This window comes from Mustela nigripes, chromosome 1, assembly GCF_022355385.1.
Source record: "Mustela nigripes isolate SB6536 chromosome 1, MUSNIG.SB6536, whole genome shotgun sequence".
Taxonomy (NCBI): domain Eukaryota; kingdom Metazoa; phylum Chordata; class Mammalia; order Carnivora; family Mustelidae; genus Mustela; species Mustela nigripes.
The window spans coordinates 215,940,278-215,959,729 of NC_081557.1; the positions used below are offsets into that span (position 1 = coordinate 215,940,278).

A 19,452-nucleotide genomic window follows, 5' to 3' on the forward strand; every position below is an offset into this window, starting at 1 on the left:
TTTAAGCCAGAAGAAATGTAGTGTGATTGTAATGCTTAAGTGTGTCCTGGAGTATTCTGAAGTATTTAATACTAACTCATACTCCACTTGACAGAGCTTATAGGGGCCTTGATACTAATTGTTTTTATATTTATACTTTTCTTTTATGGAAAGGAATTGTCAAAATCAAACAGGTGTGAAAGAGAAATGATTTTTCTTACCCAGACCACAATTTTACCCTCCTCCAAATCAAACCAGTCAATAAAAAGCAGCCTTGTCATGGAATTAAAGTTTTGAAGAATTGAAGTTTGCCCCCCCCCCCCTGCTTTTGGTACAATAAACAACTGAGATCGCTAAACTTTTTTTAAGGATGAGCTATTAATATTTGCCTGAAAATATAACTAGATACAGTTTTTTGGTTTTTTGTTTTGTTTTGTTTTTTAAAATATGCTCCATGCCCAGTGTGAGCCCAGTGTGGGGCTCAAACTCATGACCCTGTTGAGATAAAGAGTCAGACACTGACTGAGCCACCCAGCCGCCCTTAGATATTTTTTATAAATTAAAAATGTTTGTGAATATCAGGTTTAAATGCAGTAAAATAAGTTATATGTAAAATGTTGTCTCTTTTTTTTGTATGTCATCCTACATTGGGGTTTTCATCTCTTCTTACATCCTTAAAAGTGTTCACGATCAAAAGAAGTTAACCACTGAATAAATTCATTTGTTTATAAAGTTATTTTTAGGACTATCATTAGAAGATTTTAGATTAAGGGAAAATAGCTCTCTTTTGGAGGAGTAAGAAATTCGTTCTTTTTTAAATCAAGTTTTAGTAATAAAATTTGATTTAATACACGTATACATACTTGCTAGAAAGGCAGGAGAGAGAAATCCTTCTTTCCTTCCCTTGGCTCCAAGCCCAACATGGGGCTCAAACTCAACAACCTCAGGATCCAGAGTCACATGCTCTACTGACTTGACTAGCCGGGTGCCCAGAAATTATTTTATTATATTTTATTTTATTTTTAAATTTTATTTATTTATTTGACAGAGATCACAAGTAGGCAGAGAAGCAGGCAGAGAGAGAGAGGAGGAAGCAGGCTCCCTGCTGAGCAGAGAGCGCCCGATGAGGGGCTCGATCCCAGGACCCTGGGATCATGACCTGAGCCGAAGGCAAAGGCTTTAACCCACTGAGCCACCAAGGGGCCCCAAATTATTTTATTTTAAAGTCTTGCTTAGATAAATACAGTATCGAGAGCTATTGCTAACCAGTAAGGGACGAAGAATGACAAGGAAAATCTGCTGCTGAAAGGGTAGCATGTTTAGAAATCTTAGAGAACAGTCCTGACACTGCATTTCACTTTGGCAAATTTGTAGGTCGTACCGTAATAGATATGTTCTGAAATTTCAGAGATTTGAGCTATTTTTCTCAATTCATACTTGACCAACTTACAGGTGATTTTTATTCATTCTAAAGGTTAGGCCATATAACCATGTAATGTATCAATGTCCAAAATTTAAGTGCAATAAAGAATATAATAAAGCTCTTCATAATAGAAATACACAGCTTTTTTTTTTTTTTCATGGCTTTGATATTTGGTATATAGGAATTCAGTGTTCTTAACCTAGGACAAACTCCTAGAACCTGCTGGATTTTATGGTTTACCTCCTTTTATAAAGGAGTCCAGTTCATTGAGAACTGAATTTACTTTTAATGAAATCTAAATTTATTGAACTAATAAAATTTTATCTTTAGTGAAGCTTGATAACCTGGGAGAGTACTGATAATCTAACGTGTTATTTTTATTGGTTAGCATGTAAGGTTTTTGACCTGATAGATGGCTGAAACAATTTCAGTGTAATTTTCTGGATTAAAAAAAAAAAATTATATCCAATATATTCATTCTTTTTCAAATAAAAGGAACAGATAAATCAGCCTGATTCTAATTCTAGGAGTTTTCTTGTACTTAAGGTAAGCTTTTTCTGAATGAACTAGAAGTCTAAATGTTATGGTATAAATAAAAGTAATAACTTAAGGGGTGCCTGGGTGGCTTAGTGGCCTCTGCTTTCAGCTCAGATCATGATCCAAGGGTACTGGGATTGAGCCCCGCATCGGGCTCTCTGCTCGGCGGGGAGTCTGCTTCCTCCTCTCTCTCTGCCTGCCTGTGATCTCTGTCTGTCAAATAAAGAAATAAAAATCTTTAAAAAAAAAAAGTAGTAACTTAAAAGAGGAATTTTTGATTTTTGAATTATGTTTCATGTGGTAGATTCATAGACTGAGAAAATAAGGTACATGTTAATTTTGTACATCATAGACAATGAAAAGTTTACTGAATTTAGTTTTTGGCTGGGTCTGTTTCAATTTAGGTTTTGCAAATTGATGATGTGACGATAAAAATAAGTGCTTTAAAAGCAATCTTCGACCAACTGATGATGTTTGGGATTGAGACATTTAAAACTAAAAACAAAGCCCTTCAAGGTGAAAATGCAGAAATAAACACTGATGGAGACCAAGATATCAAAGATGCTAAAGAAGAGACTGCTACAGCCAAGAATGTTCTGAAACTCCTTTCTGATTTCTTAGATAGTGAGGTAAGAAATAATTACAGCCCTGTTATTATGAAATTTCTTTTTATTGTGTATGTTTATGCTCTTTATTTTTTTAGACTAAAGCTTAAATTTGACCAATAAAGACTAAAGCTTTAAATTTGACATTTAAAAATTTTGGCTTTTAAGTATAATTAAATTCTACTTTTATTCCTAATATATCTCATTTCTTACTATTATATTGTACGTGCAGCTAATTGAAATGTAAACAAAAATGACTATTAGAGGGAGTTTTTAAAATTTTTTTCCTTATGTCTTTGTGATTTATGATTTGAAGTTTTTCCTCTGAAGTCTGAAGAAATAATTTAATTTTACATTGGGTTGGTGGAAGGTCTGAGACATGATATGGGTTTAAATGTTTTTCCTTAAGGTACTCTTGAACTACACTGTTATAGCATATATAAATAATTAATCAAAAAATTTTTGTGCTGGGATACCTGGGTGGCTGCCTTTGGCTTAGGTCATGATACCAGGCCCTGGAGTGGAGGTCCACATGGGGCTCTCTCCTCAGTGGAGAGCCTGTTTCTTCCTCCCCCTCTACCTGCAGCTCTGCCTACCTGTGTTCTCCATCTCTCAAATAAATAAGTAAAAATCTTTAAAAATTTTTTTAATTTTTTTTAAGGTGAAATTGATATAAACAGTTTTAAAGTGGACAGTTGATTGGCATTCACGATGTCATGCAACTACCAACACCTCTATTTAATTTTTAAAAATTTTTGTTATCCCGAAAGGAATAACCTTTGAGCATCCTTTGTGTCCTTGAGCAGTTGCTCCCTATTTCCCATGCAACCTGCTCCTTAAAGCCACCAGTATACCTTTTATCTCTATGGATTTAACCATTCTGGGTGTTTCTTACAAATGGAATCATACAGTATGTGACTTTATGTCTGCTTTCTTTCACTTAGCTTCTTTTTTCTTTTTGATATATTTATTTATTTGCTTTATCTATAAGTCCCATGGCGGAGGGGACTATATTTGCATGTTTTTTGGGTTTTTGTTTGTTATTTAAATATCCAAGGTATAATACATCATTACTTTTTGATATAGTGTTCAGTATCGCTTCTCGGCCTTTTGGCTAAGATCAAGTGTGATATAGTGTTCAGTGGTTCATTAGTTAAATATAACACCCAGGGCTCATCATATCACATGCCTCCTTTAATTCCCATCATCCTGTTACCCCATGCAACTGATTTTTATGCATTGATTTTATATCCTGCCAATTTACTGAATTCCCGTATGAGTTCTAGCAGTCTTGGGGTGAAGTCTTTTGGGTTTTTCCATATAAAGTATCATATCTTGCAAAGAATGAGATTTTGACTTCTTCTTTGCTGATTTGGATATCTTTTATTTCTTTTTTGTTGTCTGTCTGCTGAGGCTAAGACTTCTAGTACTATGTTGAATAACGGTGGTGATAGTGGACAACCCTGCCATGTTCCTGACCTTAGGGGGAAAGCTCTCAGTTTTTCCCCATTGAGAATGATATTCGCTATGGGTTTTACATAGATGGCTTTCATGATTTTGAGGTATGGCCCCTCTCTCCCTACACTGTGAAGAGTTTTAATCAAGAAACAATGTACTTTGGGGCGCCTGGGTGGCTCAGTGGGTTAAGCCGCTGCCTTCGGCTCAGGTCATGATCTCAGAGTCCTGGGATCGAGTCCCGCATCGGGCTCTCTGCTCAGCAGAGAGCCTGCTTCCCTCTCTCTCTCTCTGCCTGCCTCTCCATCTACTTGTGATTTCTCTCTGTCAAATAAATAAATAAAATCTTTAAAAAAAAAAAAAAAAGAAACAATGTACTTTGTCAAATGCTTTTTCAGCATCTATTGAGACTATCATATGGTTCTTGTCCTTTCTTTTATTAGTGTAGTGTATCACATCGATTGACTTGTGAATGTTGAACCAACCTTGCAGCCCAGGAATAAATCTCACTTGGTTGTGGTGAATAATCCTTTTACTGTACTGTTGGATCCTATTGGCTAGTGTTTTGGTGAGAATTTTCACATCTGTGTTCATCAAGGATATTGGTCTGTAATTCTCCTTTTTGATGGGGTCTCTTTCTGGTTTTGGGATCAAGGTAATGCTGGCCTTATAAAATGAGTTTGGAAGTTTTCTTTCTGTTTCTATTTTTTGGAACAGTCTCAAAGGAATAGGTGTTGATTCTTCTTTAAAGGAAGCCGTCTGGCCCTGAGCTCTTGTTTGTTGGGAGATTTTTGATAACTGCTTCAATTTCCTTGCTGGTTGTGGGTCTGTTCAGGTTTTCTATTTCTTCCTGGTTCAGTTTTGTAGTTTATATGTCTCTAGGAATGCATTCATTTCTTCCAGAATGTCTAATTATTATTATTATTATTATTATTTTATTTTTTTTTTTTTGCTTGTAGTTGCTCATAATATGTTCTTATAATTGTTTTTATTTCTTTGGTATTGGTTGTAATCTCACCTCTTTCATTCCTGATTTTATTTGGGTTTTTTCTCCTAGTTTTGTTGATCTGTTCTACTGTTCTTTTGGTTTCTATTTTATTGATTTCTGTTCTTATCTTTATTATTTGTCTTCTTCTGATGGGTTTAGGCTTTATTTGCTGTTCTTTCTCCAGCTCCTTTAGGTATAGGGTTACCTTGCATATTTGAGACCTTTCTTTTTTCTTAGACTGCCTTTGCAGCATCCCCCCAAATTTGACTGGTTGTGTTTTCATTTTCATTTGTTTCTATGAATTTTTAAAAATTTTTAATTTACTCATTGACCCATTCATTCTTTAGTAGGATTCTCTTTAGTCTCCATGTATTTGAGTTCTTTCCAACTTTCCTGTTGTGATGGAGTTCAAGTTTTAAAGCTCTGAAAATATGCAGGGAATGATCCCAGTCTTTCGGTACTATTTGAGACCTGATTTGTGATCCAGAATGTGATATATTCTGGAGTATGTTCCATGTGCACTTGAGAAGAATGTGTATTCTGTAGCTTTGGGGTGGAATGTTCTGAATATATCTGTGAAGTCCATCTAGTCCGATGTGTCATTTAAAGCCCTAATTTCCTTTTTGGTCTTTTGCTTAGATGATCTGTCCATTTCAGTAAGGGGGGTGTTAAAGTTCTCTACTATTATTGTATTGTTGAGGTGTTTCTTTGATTTTGTTACTAATTGGCTTATATAACTGGCTGCTCCTTTGATAGGGGCATAAATATTTACAGCCATTAGATCTTATTGGATAGACCCTGTAAGTGTGATGTAGTGTCTTTCCTCATCTCATTATCTCATTATAGTGCTTGGTTTAAAATCTAATTTGTCTGGGACGCCTGGGTGGCTCAGTTGGTTAAGCAGCTGCCTTCAGCTCAGGTCATGATCCCAGGGTTCTGGGATCGAGTCCCGCATCGGGCTCCTTGATCGGCAGGGAGCCTGCTTCTCCCTCTGCCTCTGCCTGCCTCTCTGTCTGCCTGTGCTCACTCGCTCTCTCTCCCTCTGTCTGTCTGACAAATAAATAAATAAAATCTTTAAAAAAAAAAAATCTAATTTGTCTGATATAATGATTGCCACCCCAGCTTTCTTTTGATGTCCATTAGCATGGTAAATGGTTTTATATCTCCACACTTTAAATCTGGAGGTGTCTTTGGGTCTAAAATGAGTCTCTTTGAGACAGCATATCAATGGGTCTTGCTTTTTTATCCAATATGATACACTCTGTCTTTTGATTGGAGCATTTAGCCCATTTCCATTCAGGGTAACTATTGAAAGATATGAATTTAGTGGCATTAAATTGCCTGTAAGGTGACTATTACTGTATATTGTCTCTGTTCCATTCTGGTCTATTTATATCTGGGCTCTCTCTCTTTGCTTAGAGGACCCCTTTCAGTATTTTTTTGTAGGGTTGGTTTGATGATAACAAATTCTTTTAGTTTCTGTTTGTCCTGGAAGCTTTTTATCTTTCCTTCTATTTTCAATGAGAACTTAGCTGGATAAATTATTCTTGGCTGCATATTTTTCTCATTTGGTTCCTGAATATATCCTGCCAGTCCTTTCTGGCCTGCTAGGTCTCTGTGGATTGGTCTGCTGCCAATGTAATGTTTCGACTGTTGTAGGTTACAGTCCTCTCATCCCAAGCTGCTGTCAGGATTTTCTCCTTGTCTCTGAGATTTGTAAGTTTTATTATTAGATGTTGGGGTGTTGACCTATTTTTATTCATTTTTGAGGAGGGTTCTCTGAGCTTCCTGGATTGTGACGCCTGTTTCCTTCCCCAAATTAGGGAAGTTCTCTGCTGTAATTTGCTCCAGTATACCTTCTACTCCTCTCTTTCTTCTTCTGGGATTCCAATTATTCTAATATTGTTTTGCTTCATGGTGTGCCTTATCTCTCAAATTCTCCCTTTGTGATCCAGTAGTGTTTATCTCTTTTACTCAGCTTCTTTATGCTCCATCATTTGGTCTTCTTTATCACTAATTCTCTCCTGCCTAATATATCCTAGACATTAGAGCCTCCATTTTTTATTACATCTCATTAATAGTCTTTTTTATTTTGACTTGGTTAGATTTTATTTATCCAGAAAGGGATTCTCTAGTGTCTTCTGTGCTCTTTTCAAGCCCAGCTAGTATCTTTATAATTGTTATTCTGAATTCTAGTTCCAACTTCTTACTAATGACCTGGCAGTTGGTACTGCCTCCTGTTTTATTTTTTTGAGGTGAGTTTTTCTGTTTTGTCATTTTTTTGAAAGAAGAATAGATGAATGAGAGAAAAAATGGTAAAAGGATAATAACAACCCCAGAGAAATGTAGATTAAATAAATCAGAGGAGACCCAAAACTGGGGAGGGGGGGGGGGAGAAAGGAAAAAAAAGAATATGGTCAGGTGGTGAATAGAACAGAGCCATACACTGGATTTCAGGTGTTTTTTGGTCTGTTAGAAGAAACTGAATCCCAAAATTTGAAAAAAAGAAAAACATAGATTTATGAAAAATAAGGTTAAATACAATGAAAGGATAGAATATTATTGTAAGGATGAGAATTTTAAAAGATTTTAAAAAAGGAATTGATAGGAAGTTGGTTGAAAAAGGAAAGATTTTTAAAAGAGAGAGAGATAATGTGATCAGGTAAGTGAGTAGAACAGAGTGGTACACTGGATTTTGGGTTTGTTTTGGTCTTTTAGAAGAAACTGCATCCCAAAATTTTAATGAAAGAAAAACTTATATATGTACAAAAAATAAGGTTAAATACAATGAAAGGATAGAATATGACTATAAAAATGAAAATTAAAGATTTTTAAAAGAATTGACAAGATAAAAATTTGCTTGAAAAAGGAAATAATAAGTCAAAAGAAAGGAAATAAGTAAAAAAACAAAGAAAAATTTAAAAATTTAACTTTGAAAGACTAAAGAATCATGGGGAAAAAAGACCATGAATTCTGTGTGTTGTATTCCCCTAGCGCTGGAGTTTTGCAATTCTCATTGATTGGTAAACTTGGTCTTGGCTGGATGTTCTTGCTGATCTTCTCGGGGAGGGACCTCCCAGTGATTCTCAAATATCTTTGCCCTAGATGAAATTGCACTGGCCTTGCCAGGGGCCAGGCTGAGTAATCTGCTCTTGCTTGCTCTTGATAGCTTTTATTCCCTGAAAGCTTTCAGGGACAAGAATGAAAATGGCGGCCTCCCAATCTCTGGCCCCAGAGGAGCCTAGAGCTTGGGGCCCTGCTCATCAGTGAGCCTTCAGAGACAGTTAATCATTCCTGTCTCCTTGGTCTCCCACTGCACTCCGTGCTCACCCAGCCTGCGACCAGGCATTTCTGTCTCTGGCATATGGCCCCGTTTGGAGTTTCCAAACCTAGCAGATCCTTGCGGTGCACTTCCATACTGCTTCTTCTATGGGAGGAAGGTGAGTCTGCCCAGATCTGCCATTTGTTGGGCCCCTGCAGTGGATCTGTGGCATGGATCACAGTTTATGGCAACCCCAAGAAGAGAGCCCACTCCTGGGCTCACTTTTTGCAGCTGGCTTCCCTGCTTTGATGCCTGGGAGCTTTGCTGCACTCAGGCATCCTGTCTTTTTGTGACCGCAAGAGTCCTGAGACAGCACTGTCCCAGCAACATTTTCTCCCTCTGCTTAGCCACCAGAGTGACATCTCTTTCCAGAGCAGACTTCTAAAAGTTCTGATTTTGTGCCAGTAGCCAGCTGATGGAGGCCCCCTTACCCTGTGGTCTATCTTCCTATATATTGCTTCAGATTGATTTCTCCAAACGTCCTTCCTTCCAGAAAGTGGTTGCTTTTCTGTGCATAGAATTGCTGCTAGTCTTTTCTTCAATCTCCTATTGAGTTTGTAGGTGTTCAGAACGGCTTGCTAAATATCTAGCTGAATTCCTGGGATCAGACAAAATTTAGGTCGCCTACTCCTCCATCATCTTGGACTCTCCACCTCTCTATTTTATTTTCTTTCTCCTGCCTAATTGCTCTAACTGGAACTTCCAGTACACTGTTGAGCAGCAGTGGTTAAAACAAGCAACATTGTTTTGTCTCTAATATTAAGGGGGAAACTTTTCAGTGTTTTAACTATTGAGTATGATGTAGGTTCTTCATAAATGACTATCATTTTGAGAAAATTTCCTTCTATTCTTCTCTGGGTTTTTTTTTTTTTCTTGGTTTTGGCTTTGTTTTGCTTTTGTCACAAAAGTATGTTTAATATGTCAGATGCTTCTTCTGCATCACTTGAGATGCTCATATGGGTTTTTATTGCTTTGTTCTATTGATCTACATTACTTTGCTTTGTTTTCTTCTGTTGAACCACCCTCACATTCTTGGTATAAGTTCTACTTGATTATGGTTTATATGGTGTGTAATCTTTCAAATATGTGGTTGGATTTGGTTTGGTGCCATTTTGTTGAAGATTTTTATGTCTGTATTCATAAGGGAAATTGGGCTGTAGTTGTCTTGCACACTGTTTTTAGCTGCCTTTGGTATCAGGTTAATTCTAACTTCATATACTGTGTTAGGAATTGTTTGTTCCTCTTCTGTTTATTGGAAGGCTTTGAGAAGATTTCTGTGAATTCTTTTATTGCTTGATGGGGATTTACCAGTAAAGACAATTTGGGGTTGGACTTTTCTCTCGGAGGTGTTTCTGATTACTTACCCAATTGGAGTATTATTATAGGCCTATTTGGACATTCTATTTTTTTTTTTTTTTTTACTGAGTTAGTTTTGTAATTTGTCTTTCTAGGAAATTTTCCATTTTATCTAAGTTACTTAATTTTTTGTTGGTTGGATTTTAGTATTTTCTTACAGTTCTTTTTATTACTGTAAGGTCAAATGTAACATTCTTGCTTTCAGTTCTGATTTCAGTTATTTGCATCTTTTCTTTTATCTTTGTCATTCTAAATTAAGGTTTGTCAATTGTGTTCATATTTTCAAAGAACCAGTTTTTGGTTTCATTGATTTTTCTTGTTTTCTCTCTCTGTTTTGGTTCTCTTCTCTAATCTTTAGTATTGTCTTTCTCCTTCCTTCTTTAGGTTTAGTTTGTTCTTTTTTTAGTTCCTTAAAGCATAAAGTTATGTTATTGAGAGCTTTAAAAAAAATTCCAATGTATTTAGTGTACACTGTTATATTAGTTTCAGGTGTACAATTTGGTGATTCAACAGTTCTGTGAATTACTCAGTGCTTATTATGATAAGTGTATTTTTAATCCCTTTCATCTATTTCACCCATCCCCACCTCTCCCCTCTTTCCTTTGGTAACCACGAGTTCTCTATATTTAAGGTCTGTTTTTTGGTTTGTATATTTTTTCTTTGTTTTGTTTCTTAAATTTCACATATGAATGAAACATATGGGGATTGTCTTTCTCTGATTCACCTATTTCTTTTTTCTTTCTTTCTTTTTTTAATGTGGCGCTTGAACTCACGACCGTGAGATTAAGATCTGAACCAAGATCAGGAGTCGATCACTTGGCGTGGCTGGGTGGCTCAGTTGATAAGTGTCTGCCTTCAGCTCAGGTCATGATCCCAGGGTCCTGGGATTGAGGCCCTCATTGGGCTTCCTGTTCTGCAGGAAGCCTGCTTCTCTTTCTCCCACTACCCCTGCTTGTGCTTCCTAGCTGTGTCTCTCATTGTCAAATAAATAAATAAAATCTTAAAAAAAAAAAAGAAAAGAGTTGAATACTTAACCCACTGAGCCACCGAGGCACCACACTGACCGACTGATTTTATTTAGCATTATATCCTGTAGATCCATTCATGTTGTTGCAAATGGCAAGATTTCACATTCTCTCTCTTTTATTCGCTGAGTAATATTCCATTATATATATCATATAAAGATACATATATATATATACACACACACATCATCTTTATTCATTCATCTATTGATGGACACTTAGATTGTTTTCATATTTTAACTATTGTTAACAGTACTACAGTAAACCTGAATATATTTTTTCGGAATTGATGATTTTATATTCTTTGGGTAAATATCCAGTAGTGGAATTACTGGATCATATGATAATTCTGTTTTTATGTTTTTGAGGCATCTCCACACTGTTTTCCAAAGTGACTGCACCAGTTTGCATTGCCACCAACAACACATGAGGGTTCCTTTCCTCCACATTCTTGCCAAACTTGTTGTCTCTTGTGTTTTTGATTTTAGCCGTTCTTATAGGTACGAGATGATATCATTAGGGTATTGATTTGCATTTCCCTGAAGATAAGTGATACTGAGCATCTTTTCATGTGTCTATTGGCCATCTGTATGTCTTCTTTAGAGAAATGTCTGTTCATATCTTCTATCCATTTTTTAATTGGATTATTTTTTGGTGTTGAGTGTATGAGTTATATATTTTGGCTACCAATCCTTTATCAGATGTGTCATTTGCTCATATCTTCTTCCATTCAGTAGGTTGTTTTTTAGTTTTGTTGACTATTTCCTTTGCTTGCAGTAGCTTTTTGTTTTTATTAATACCAGTAGTTTGTTTATTTTTGTTTCCCTTGCCTCAGGAGACTTATCTAGGAAAGTGTTGCTACTGTTGATGTCAAAGAAATTATTGCCTCTGTTCTCGTCTAGGATATTTATGGTTTCAGGTCTCACATTTAGGTTTTTAAAGCATTTTGAGTTTATTTTTGTGTATGGTGTAAGAAAATCGTCCAGTTTCATTGTTTTGCATGTAGCTGTTCAGTTTTCCCAACATCATTTATGTTATTGTTTTTCCCGTTTGTATATTTTTGCCTCCTTTCTTGTAGATTAATTGACCATATAATTGTGTGTTTATTTCTGGGCTCTCTATTCTATTCTTTTGATTTTTATGTCTGTTTATTGTGCCAGTACCTTACTGTTTTAATTACTACATCTTTGTAGTGTATCTTGAAATCTAGAATTATGAAACATCCACTTTTTTTCTTTTTCAAGAGTACTTTGGCTATTTGGGTCTTTTGTGGTTCCGTACAAATTTTAAGGGTTATTGTAGTTTTGTGAAAAATGTTCTTGGTATATTTATAGGGATTGTATTAAATGCGTAGATTGCTTTGGATAGTATGGACATTTTAACAATATTTGTTCTCCCAGTCAGTGAACATGGACTATCTTTCCATTTGTTTGTGTCACCTTCAATTGCTTTTATCAGTGTTTGATAGTTTCCAGAGTATGGGTTTTTCACCTTGGTTGAGTTCATTTCTAGGTATTTTATTCTTTTTGGTACAAATGTAAATGGGATTGTTCTCTCAATTTCTCTTTTTGTTACTTCATTTTTTGTGTATAGGAAGGCAAACGATATCTGTATATTGATTTTGTATGTGAACTTCCTGAATTCATTTATCAGTGCTAGTAGTGTTTTGGTGGTCTTTAGGGTTTTCTGTATAGGGTATCATGTCATCTGTAAATAGTGAATTTTACTTCTCCCTTACTGATTTAGATACCTTTTATTTCTTTTTGTCGTCTGCTGTGGCTAGAACTTCCAGAAAAAAAGTTGAGTAAGAGTAATGAGAGTGGATATTTTTGTCTTGTTTCTGTTCTTAAGGGAAGAGCTCCCAGTGGTTTTTTTTTTTTACCATTGACTACAATGTTAGCTGTGGGTTTTTCATATACGGCCTTTAGTATGTTGAGGTGTGTTCCCTCTAAACCTACTTTGTTGAGGATTTTTATTATAAATGGTTGTTGTACTTGTACACTTTTTCTACATCTACTGAAATGATCATATGGTTTTTATCCTTTGTCTTACTGATGTGATATATCACATTGATTTGCAGATATTGAACCACCCTTGCAACCCAGAAATAAATCCCACTTGATCATGGTGAATGATTTTTTTTTTTTTTTAATTTTTGAAAATTAAAAAAAAAATGTACTGTTTCCATTTGCTAATATTTTGTTGAGGAGTTTTGCCTCTATGTTCATTAGATATATTGGTGTGTAGTGTCTTTATGTGGTTTGGTATCAGAGTGATGCTAACCTCATAGAATGAATTTGGAAGCTTTCCTTTCCTTTTTTTTTTTTTTAAAGATTTTATTTATTTATTTGACAGAGAGAGAGATCACAAGTAGGCAGAGAGGCAGGCAGAGAGAGAGAGAGGAGGAAGCAGGCTTCCTGCTGAGCAGAGAGCCCGATGCGGGACTCGATCCCAGGACCCTGAGATCATGGCCTTGGCCCAAGGGCGGGGGTTAACCCCCTGAGCCACCCAGGCGCCCCCTTTTTTTTTTTTTTTGGATTAGTTTGAGAAAAATAGGTAATAAGTTTTCTTTAAATGTTTGATAAAATTCACCTGTGAAGCCTAGTGGCAAGTGGCCCTGAACTTTTGTTTGTTGAGAATTTTTTTAAAATTATTGACTCATTTCATTGCTTGGTAATTGAACCATTCAAATTTTCTATTTATTCCTGATTCAGTTTTGGGAGGTTACATATTTCTAGGAATTTATCCATTTCTTCTTGGTTTTCTAATTTGTTGGCATATAATGTTTCATAATATTTGCTTTAGTCTTCCATATTTCTGTGATTTTGGTTGTTATTTTTCTTCTTTTATTTCTGATTTTTCTTTTTCTTTTTCTCCCCCTGCCCTTCCTTTTTGATGAATCTTGCTAAAGTTTGTCAGTTTTATTGATCATTTCAAGAACAAGCACCTGGCTTCATTTATGTGTTCTATTAGTTTTTATTTCATTTATTTTTCCTCTAACTTTTGTTATTTTCTTCCTTCCTTCTTTTGGTTTAGGGTTTTGTTTATTCTTCCTTTTCTAGGTCCTTTATGTGTAAGTTTAGGTTGTTTATTTGAGATTTTTCTGCCTTCTTGAGGTAGGCCTGTGTTGTGATAAACTTCCCTCTTAGTAGAGCTTTTGCTGCATCCCGAAGATTTTATTCATTTTCATGTGTCTCGGTTTTACTTTTTGTTTAATTTCTTGGTTGCTTCCTTAATTGTTTAGTAGCATATTATTTAACCTCCATTTGTTTGTGTTCTTTCCAGGTCTTTTCTTGTGGTATATAGTTCCATTGCGTTGTGGTTGGAAAAGATGCATGGTGTGATTTCAGTCCTTTTGTTGAGATTTATTTTGTTGGCTAACATGGGATCTATTCTTGAGAATTTTCCGTGTGCACTTGAAAACAATGTATATTCTGCCCTTTTGGGGTGGAATGTTTTGAATATATCTATTAGATCCGTCTTGTTTAATGTGTCATTGAAAGTCATTGTTTCCTTCTTTATTTTCTGTTTGGATGATATATCCATTTCTGTAAGTGGGATTTTGAAGTCCCCTACTATAATTATATTGCTATCGATCACTTACTTTTTTGTTGTTGTTGTTGTTACCTGCTTAATGTATTTGGGTATTGTCATTTGGGGGAATAAATATTTACAGTTGTTATATCTTCTTGTTGCATTGTTCTCTTTTGATTATATGCTGTCCTTTGTAGTTACAGACTTTGTTTTAAAGTCTGTTTTTTCCGATATAATTGTTTCTGCCCCAGGTTTCTTTTCACTTCCATATGCAGATAAATGTTTTTCTATACCACAGTTTCAATTTGCATGTGTCTTTAGGTCTGAAAAGAGTCTTTTAAGCAGCACTTAAAAAAAAAATCCATTCTGTCACTATGTATCTTTTGATTGGAGCATTTAGTCCCATTTATATTCAAAGTAATTATTGATAGGTAGGTACTTACTGCTTTTCTGTTACTTGTTTTGTGTTTTTACTTTTCCGATTCTTTCTTGGTCTCTTCATTCACAGTTTGTTGGCTTTATTTAGTGAAATACATGGATTCCTCTCTACTTTTTGCATACCTATTACCGATTTTTTATTTGGGTTACCATCAGGTTTACATAAAACATGGAAATAGCAGTTTATATTAAGTTGATGGTTGCTTAAGTTTGAACCATTTTAAAAGTACTAAATTTCTACTTCTCTTCCCCCACATTTTAGATAAAAGATATTATACTTCATTTCTTTTCCTTTTGTGAATTCCTTGATTGATTTTCATAGGTATTCTTAATTTTACTCTTTTTGTGCTTCCTAGTTTTCTTACTCCTGGTTATGGTGTTTCTTTTCCACTAATCCCCTGTAGTATTTCTCATAAGTCGGATTTATGGTGATGAATTCCTTTAAGTTCTGTTTGTCTGAAAATCTCTTTATCTCTCTGATCCTGAATGATAGTTGTGTTTTGTTTTTTAAGATTTTATTTATTTATTTGACAGAGAGGGAACACAAGCAGGGGGAGCAGGAGAGGGAGAAGCAGGCTTCCCGCTGAGAACGGAGTCCAATACAGGGCTTGATCTCAGGACCCTGGGATCATGACCCAAGCTGAAGGCAGATGCTTAACTGAGCCACTCTGGTGCCCCCTGAATGATAGTCTTGCTGAATGAGTATTCTTGGTTGCAGGTTTTTTTCTTTTAACAGTTTGAATATATCATGTCACTTCTTTCTTAGCTGCAAAATTTCTGCTGAACAGTCAGCTGATATTCTTATGGGGTTTCCCTTGTATGTAACGGTCTTCTCTTTCTGCTTTTCAAATTCTCTCTTTATCACCACTTTTTGCCAATTTTTAAAAGACTTAATTTATTTTAGAGAGTATGTGAGTGAGGGGAGGGGCAGAGGGAGAGGCAGAGAATCTCAAGCAGACTCCATGCTGTGTGTGGAGCCCAATGCAGGGCTTGATTCCGTGACCCTGAGATCATGACTTGAGCTGAAAACCAAGAGTTGGCCACTCAACCAACTCAGCCACCCAGGCGCCCCACTACTTTTTGTCAATTTAATTACTATGTGTTTTGGTGTGGACCTTCTTGGGATGATTTTGTAGGGGGCTTTCTGTGCCTCCTTGGTCTGGACTTCTGTTTCCTTCCCCAGTTTCAGTTTTCACCCCTTATTTCTTCAAATGAATTTTATTTTCTCTCTACTATCTCTTCTCTTTCTGGGATCCCTGTGTTACTGTGTTTGATGGTATTGCTGAGTTCCCTTAATCTATTCTCATTTTATATTATTTTTTTCTTTAGTTCAGCTTGATTGCTATTACTCTGTCTTCCAGATTACTGCTCTGTTCTACTTTCTCCAATCTACTGTTTATTCTCTCTAGTGTGTTTTTAATTTCAGTTACTGAATTCTTCATTTCTGATTTGTTCTTTATTTTTTCTATCCCTTGGTTGTCGGTCTCACTGAGATCCTCCATTCTTTTCTCAAGTCCAGTATCTTAGGCACTATTACTTTATTTTTTTTAATTGTTTATTTTTAAATTTTATTTTTTCAGTGTTCTAAGATTCATTGTTTATGCACCACACCCAGTGCTTCATGTAATACGTGCCCTCCTTAATACCCACCACCAGGCTCTCCCAAACCCCCACCCCACTCCCCTCCAAAACCCTGTTTCTCAGAGTCCACAGTCTCTCATGGTTCTTTTCCCCATCTAATTTCCCCCAACTCACTTCTCCTTTCCTCACTTCTCCAGTGTCCTCCATGTTATTCCTTATGCACCACAAATAAGTAAAACCATATGATAGTTGTCTCTCTCTGCTTGACTTATTTCACTCAGCATCATCTCCTCCAGTCCCATCCATGTTGATACAAAAGTTGGGTATTCATTCTTTCTGATGAAGGCATAATACTCCATTGTATATATGGACCATATCTTCTTTATCCATTCATCTGTTGAAGGGCATCTTGGCTCTTTCCACAGTTTGGCGACTGGTCATTGCTGCTATGAACACTGGGGTATGGATGGCCCTTCTCTAGTGACCATTACTTTAAATGATCTGTCAGGCATATTACTTATCTCTTTTTCATTTAGCTCTCTTTCTTCAGCTTTTTTTATTGTTCTTTTATTTAGGATATACCCCTCTGTCTTATTTTCTTTAACTCTGTGTCTATTTCTATGTTAGGAAAGTCAGCTTTGTCTTCCGCTTTGAAAGAGTGGCTGTATGAAGAAGAGTTCCTGTTGTGTCCTGAGTGCAGTGTCCCCTGTTCACCAAAACCTGGTGCTTCAGTGCTATCTCCTGTGTGTGCTACGAAGCTTCCTGTTGTGGCTGAGCCATGTTTGCTGTCAATCCATTCATCTGTAATGGTTTTTCCCGTTGCTTATTGGCAAGCTTTAGTCCCTATATTTTTAATGGGCCAGTCCGGGCCACTTCGGGCTTGATTGGGTCAATCTGGGTTTTAGAGATATGGTCACAGTGAACTGAAAGGGCTGTCTAGGTCATGCCCTGGGAAGCTTTCATTGTTAGGCAGAGCTGGCCGTCAGATTAGATGTCTGCCTTCACCCCACTGCTTTAGCTGCTTTGGAGAATTCCTGCTGTGGGAAGGGGTAGGTCTGGAGAATTCAGGAGTGGGGCGTGCTATTAGCAAGGTAGGTGGAAAGTGTTCATCCTGGGCTGGTTCCCTCAGGTGTTGGGTATCTGGGCTGGGGATCAGAGGAAGAAAATGGCATCTGCCAGCTCTGTTCTTGGAGAAGGCTTCTAAAGATCCCTGTTCCTCTAGCACATATTCAGAGATTAGTAAATAAATCTTCCTGTATATTCCAGGCCTTTTTCAAATTATTGCTTCCATGCTGTATCTTAGAGGGGTTGTTTGATATGCTGTCCCTTTAAGGGACTGAGTTTCCTATCTCCATTTGTCTCTCCCAGAGCCCAGTTGGGTGATGTTTTCAAGTTCCAGGTGTTAAGCCCCACTGATTATAAGAACTCACAGTGTTGAGCCTCTCTGGTTTTGAAAGCCATATGTTATGGGGATTCATTTTCCCAGTGAAGGTCTCCAGTGCCTGGGGTGCCTGGGATAGGGTCTCCTCCTCTCCTCTGTCCAGTGGCTGCAGTGTCCCTCCTTGGACAGTTCTGTGGGTCAGTTTGGTTCCTGACCATGTCTCCACCCTTCCTGCTCTTTTTGATGCGGCCTCTTCTCTGCATGTAGCTGTGGAGTCTGTTCTGCCAGTCTTTAGGTTGTTTTCTGGATTATTTATACTGATGTGGGTGTTACCTAGATATATCCATGGGAAGAGATGAGCTTAGAATACTCCTATTTCACCATCTTCCTGGAAGTCCAAGTTTTTTTTTTTGTTTTTTGTTTTTTTTTTTAAGGTAGGCATTTACTACTATAAATTGCCCTGTGAAGACTGTTTATGTTATACTTCATAAGTTTTGGTTTTTGTATTTTTCACTTTAGTGCATTTCTAAGCATTTTCTAAAGTTCCCTTTTATGTCTTCTTTATCTCATCGGTATGTAAAAAGCATATTGTTTACACATATTTGTGAATTTTATAGTCTTCTGGTGTTGCTTTCTAAGTATATTCTCTTATGGTTTGAGGAGATATTTTGATGTTTTCATTGTTTTTAAATTTATTTTGAGTTGTTTTGGGCCTAAATAGTTTCTATCCATGAGGATATTCCATGTGCCCTTGAGAAGAAAGTGTATTCTGTTATAGTGAAGTGGAGTGGACTATATGTTTTGGTGGGTCTGGTTGGTCTATAAGATTGTTCAAGTCCTTTTAGTTGTTTCCCTATTGATCTGCCTGGGTGTTCTGTCCGTTTCAGAAAGCTCTTCAGTTATTATTGTTGAACTGTTTCTTTCAGCATTTTTGCCAATGCTTGTTTATGTATTCTGAGATTCTGTTTGTGTTTTAGCTATACTTTTAATTATCTTTTGATGAATTAACCTTTTTAATATCAGTATTTGTTGTTTTTTGTCTCTCTTAACAGTTTTTGACTTACCACATTTTTTTTTTTTTTAAGATTTTATTTATTTGACAGAGAACACAAGTAGGCAGAGAGGCAGGCAGAGAGAGAGAGAGAGAAGCAGGCTCTGCACTGAGCAGAGAGCCCGATGCGGGGCTCGATCCCAGGACCCTGGGGTCATGACCTGGGCCGAAGGCAGAGGCTTTAACCCGCTGAGCCACCCAGGCGCCCCTTGACTTACCACATTTTGATTGCAAAATTGTGGTAATCAGTCCTTTCTTATCAGTGATTTAAGTGTAAATAAATTAAACTTACCAGTCAAAAGGCAGATGTTGATTTTAAATTTTGAGTTAATATTTCATTGATATACTAATTTCCTAATGGGAATTACCTAGTGCTGTGGGTTTGCTGACATTGCACTGGTAGGAAATGACTGAACAGTAAAAGTGTGTGACAAAGGAATGAGGGGTTTTTGTTTTTGTTTTAATAGTACTGGTACCATAATCTCTTTCTGGCAATACTACATTCTATGATTTTGACTTTTTTTTGTCATCACCACTAAACAAAATCTGACTTACTTCACTGCCCTCTGGGCCATAATAAGAGTTTTTTTTTTTTTTTTACATGTTTTAAAGACTTGCAGTTTGTTTCGTTTCAAATTTCTGACATTCAACTTCAGAGCACTATTGCTGTATTGCTATCAGGAAAGTATGTCACAGTTAAACATTTTAAAAAGATGGGGAGCATGTAGCCTTTGGAGTTGTAGACTTGTACATTTGTGTTCTGGTCGCATTTGTGTT

General features: G+C 36.5%; 1 protein-coding gene across 1 annotated transcript in view; it reads left to right on the forward strand.

Moving 5' to 3' along the window:
• NCAPG (non-SMC condensin I complex subunit G) overlaps nucleotides 1-19,452 on the forward strand; it is a 53,182-nt gene that overhangs the window by 25,806 nt on the left and 7,924 nt on the right. The window contains exon 14 of the mRNA XM_059381505.1: nucleotides 2,344-2,568. Coding sequence (XP_059237488.1) covers nucleotides 2,344-2,568 — 225 coding nt within the window. The remainder of the gene's footprint in view (nucleotides 1-2,343; nucleotides 2,569-19,452) is intronic.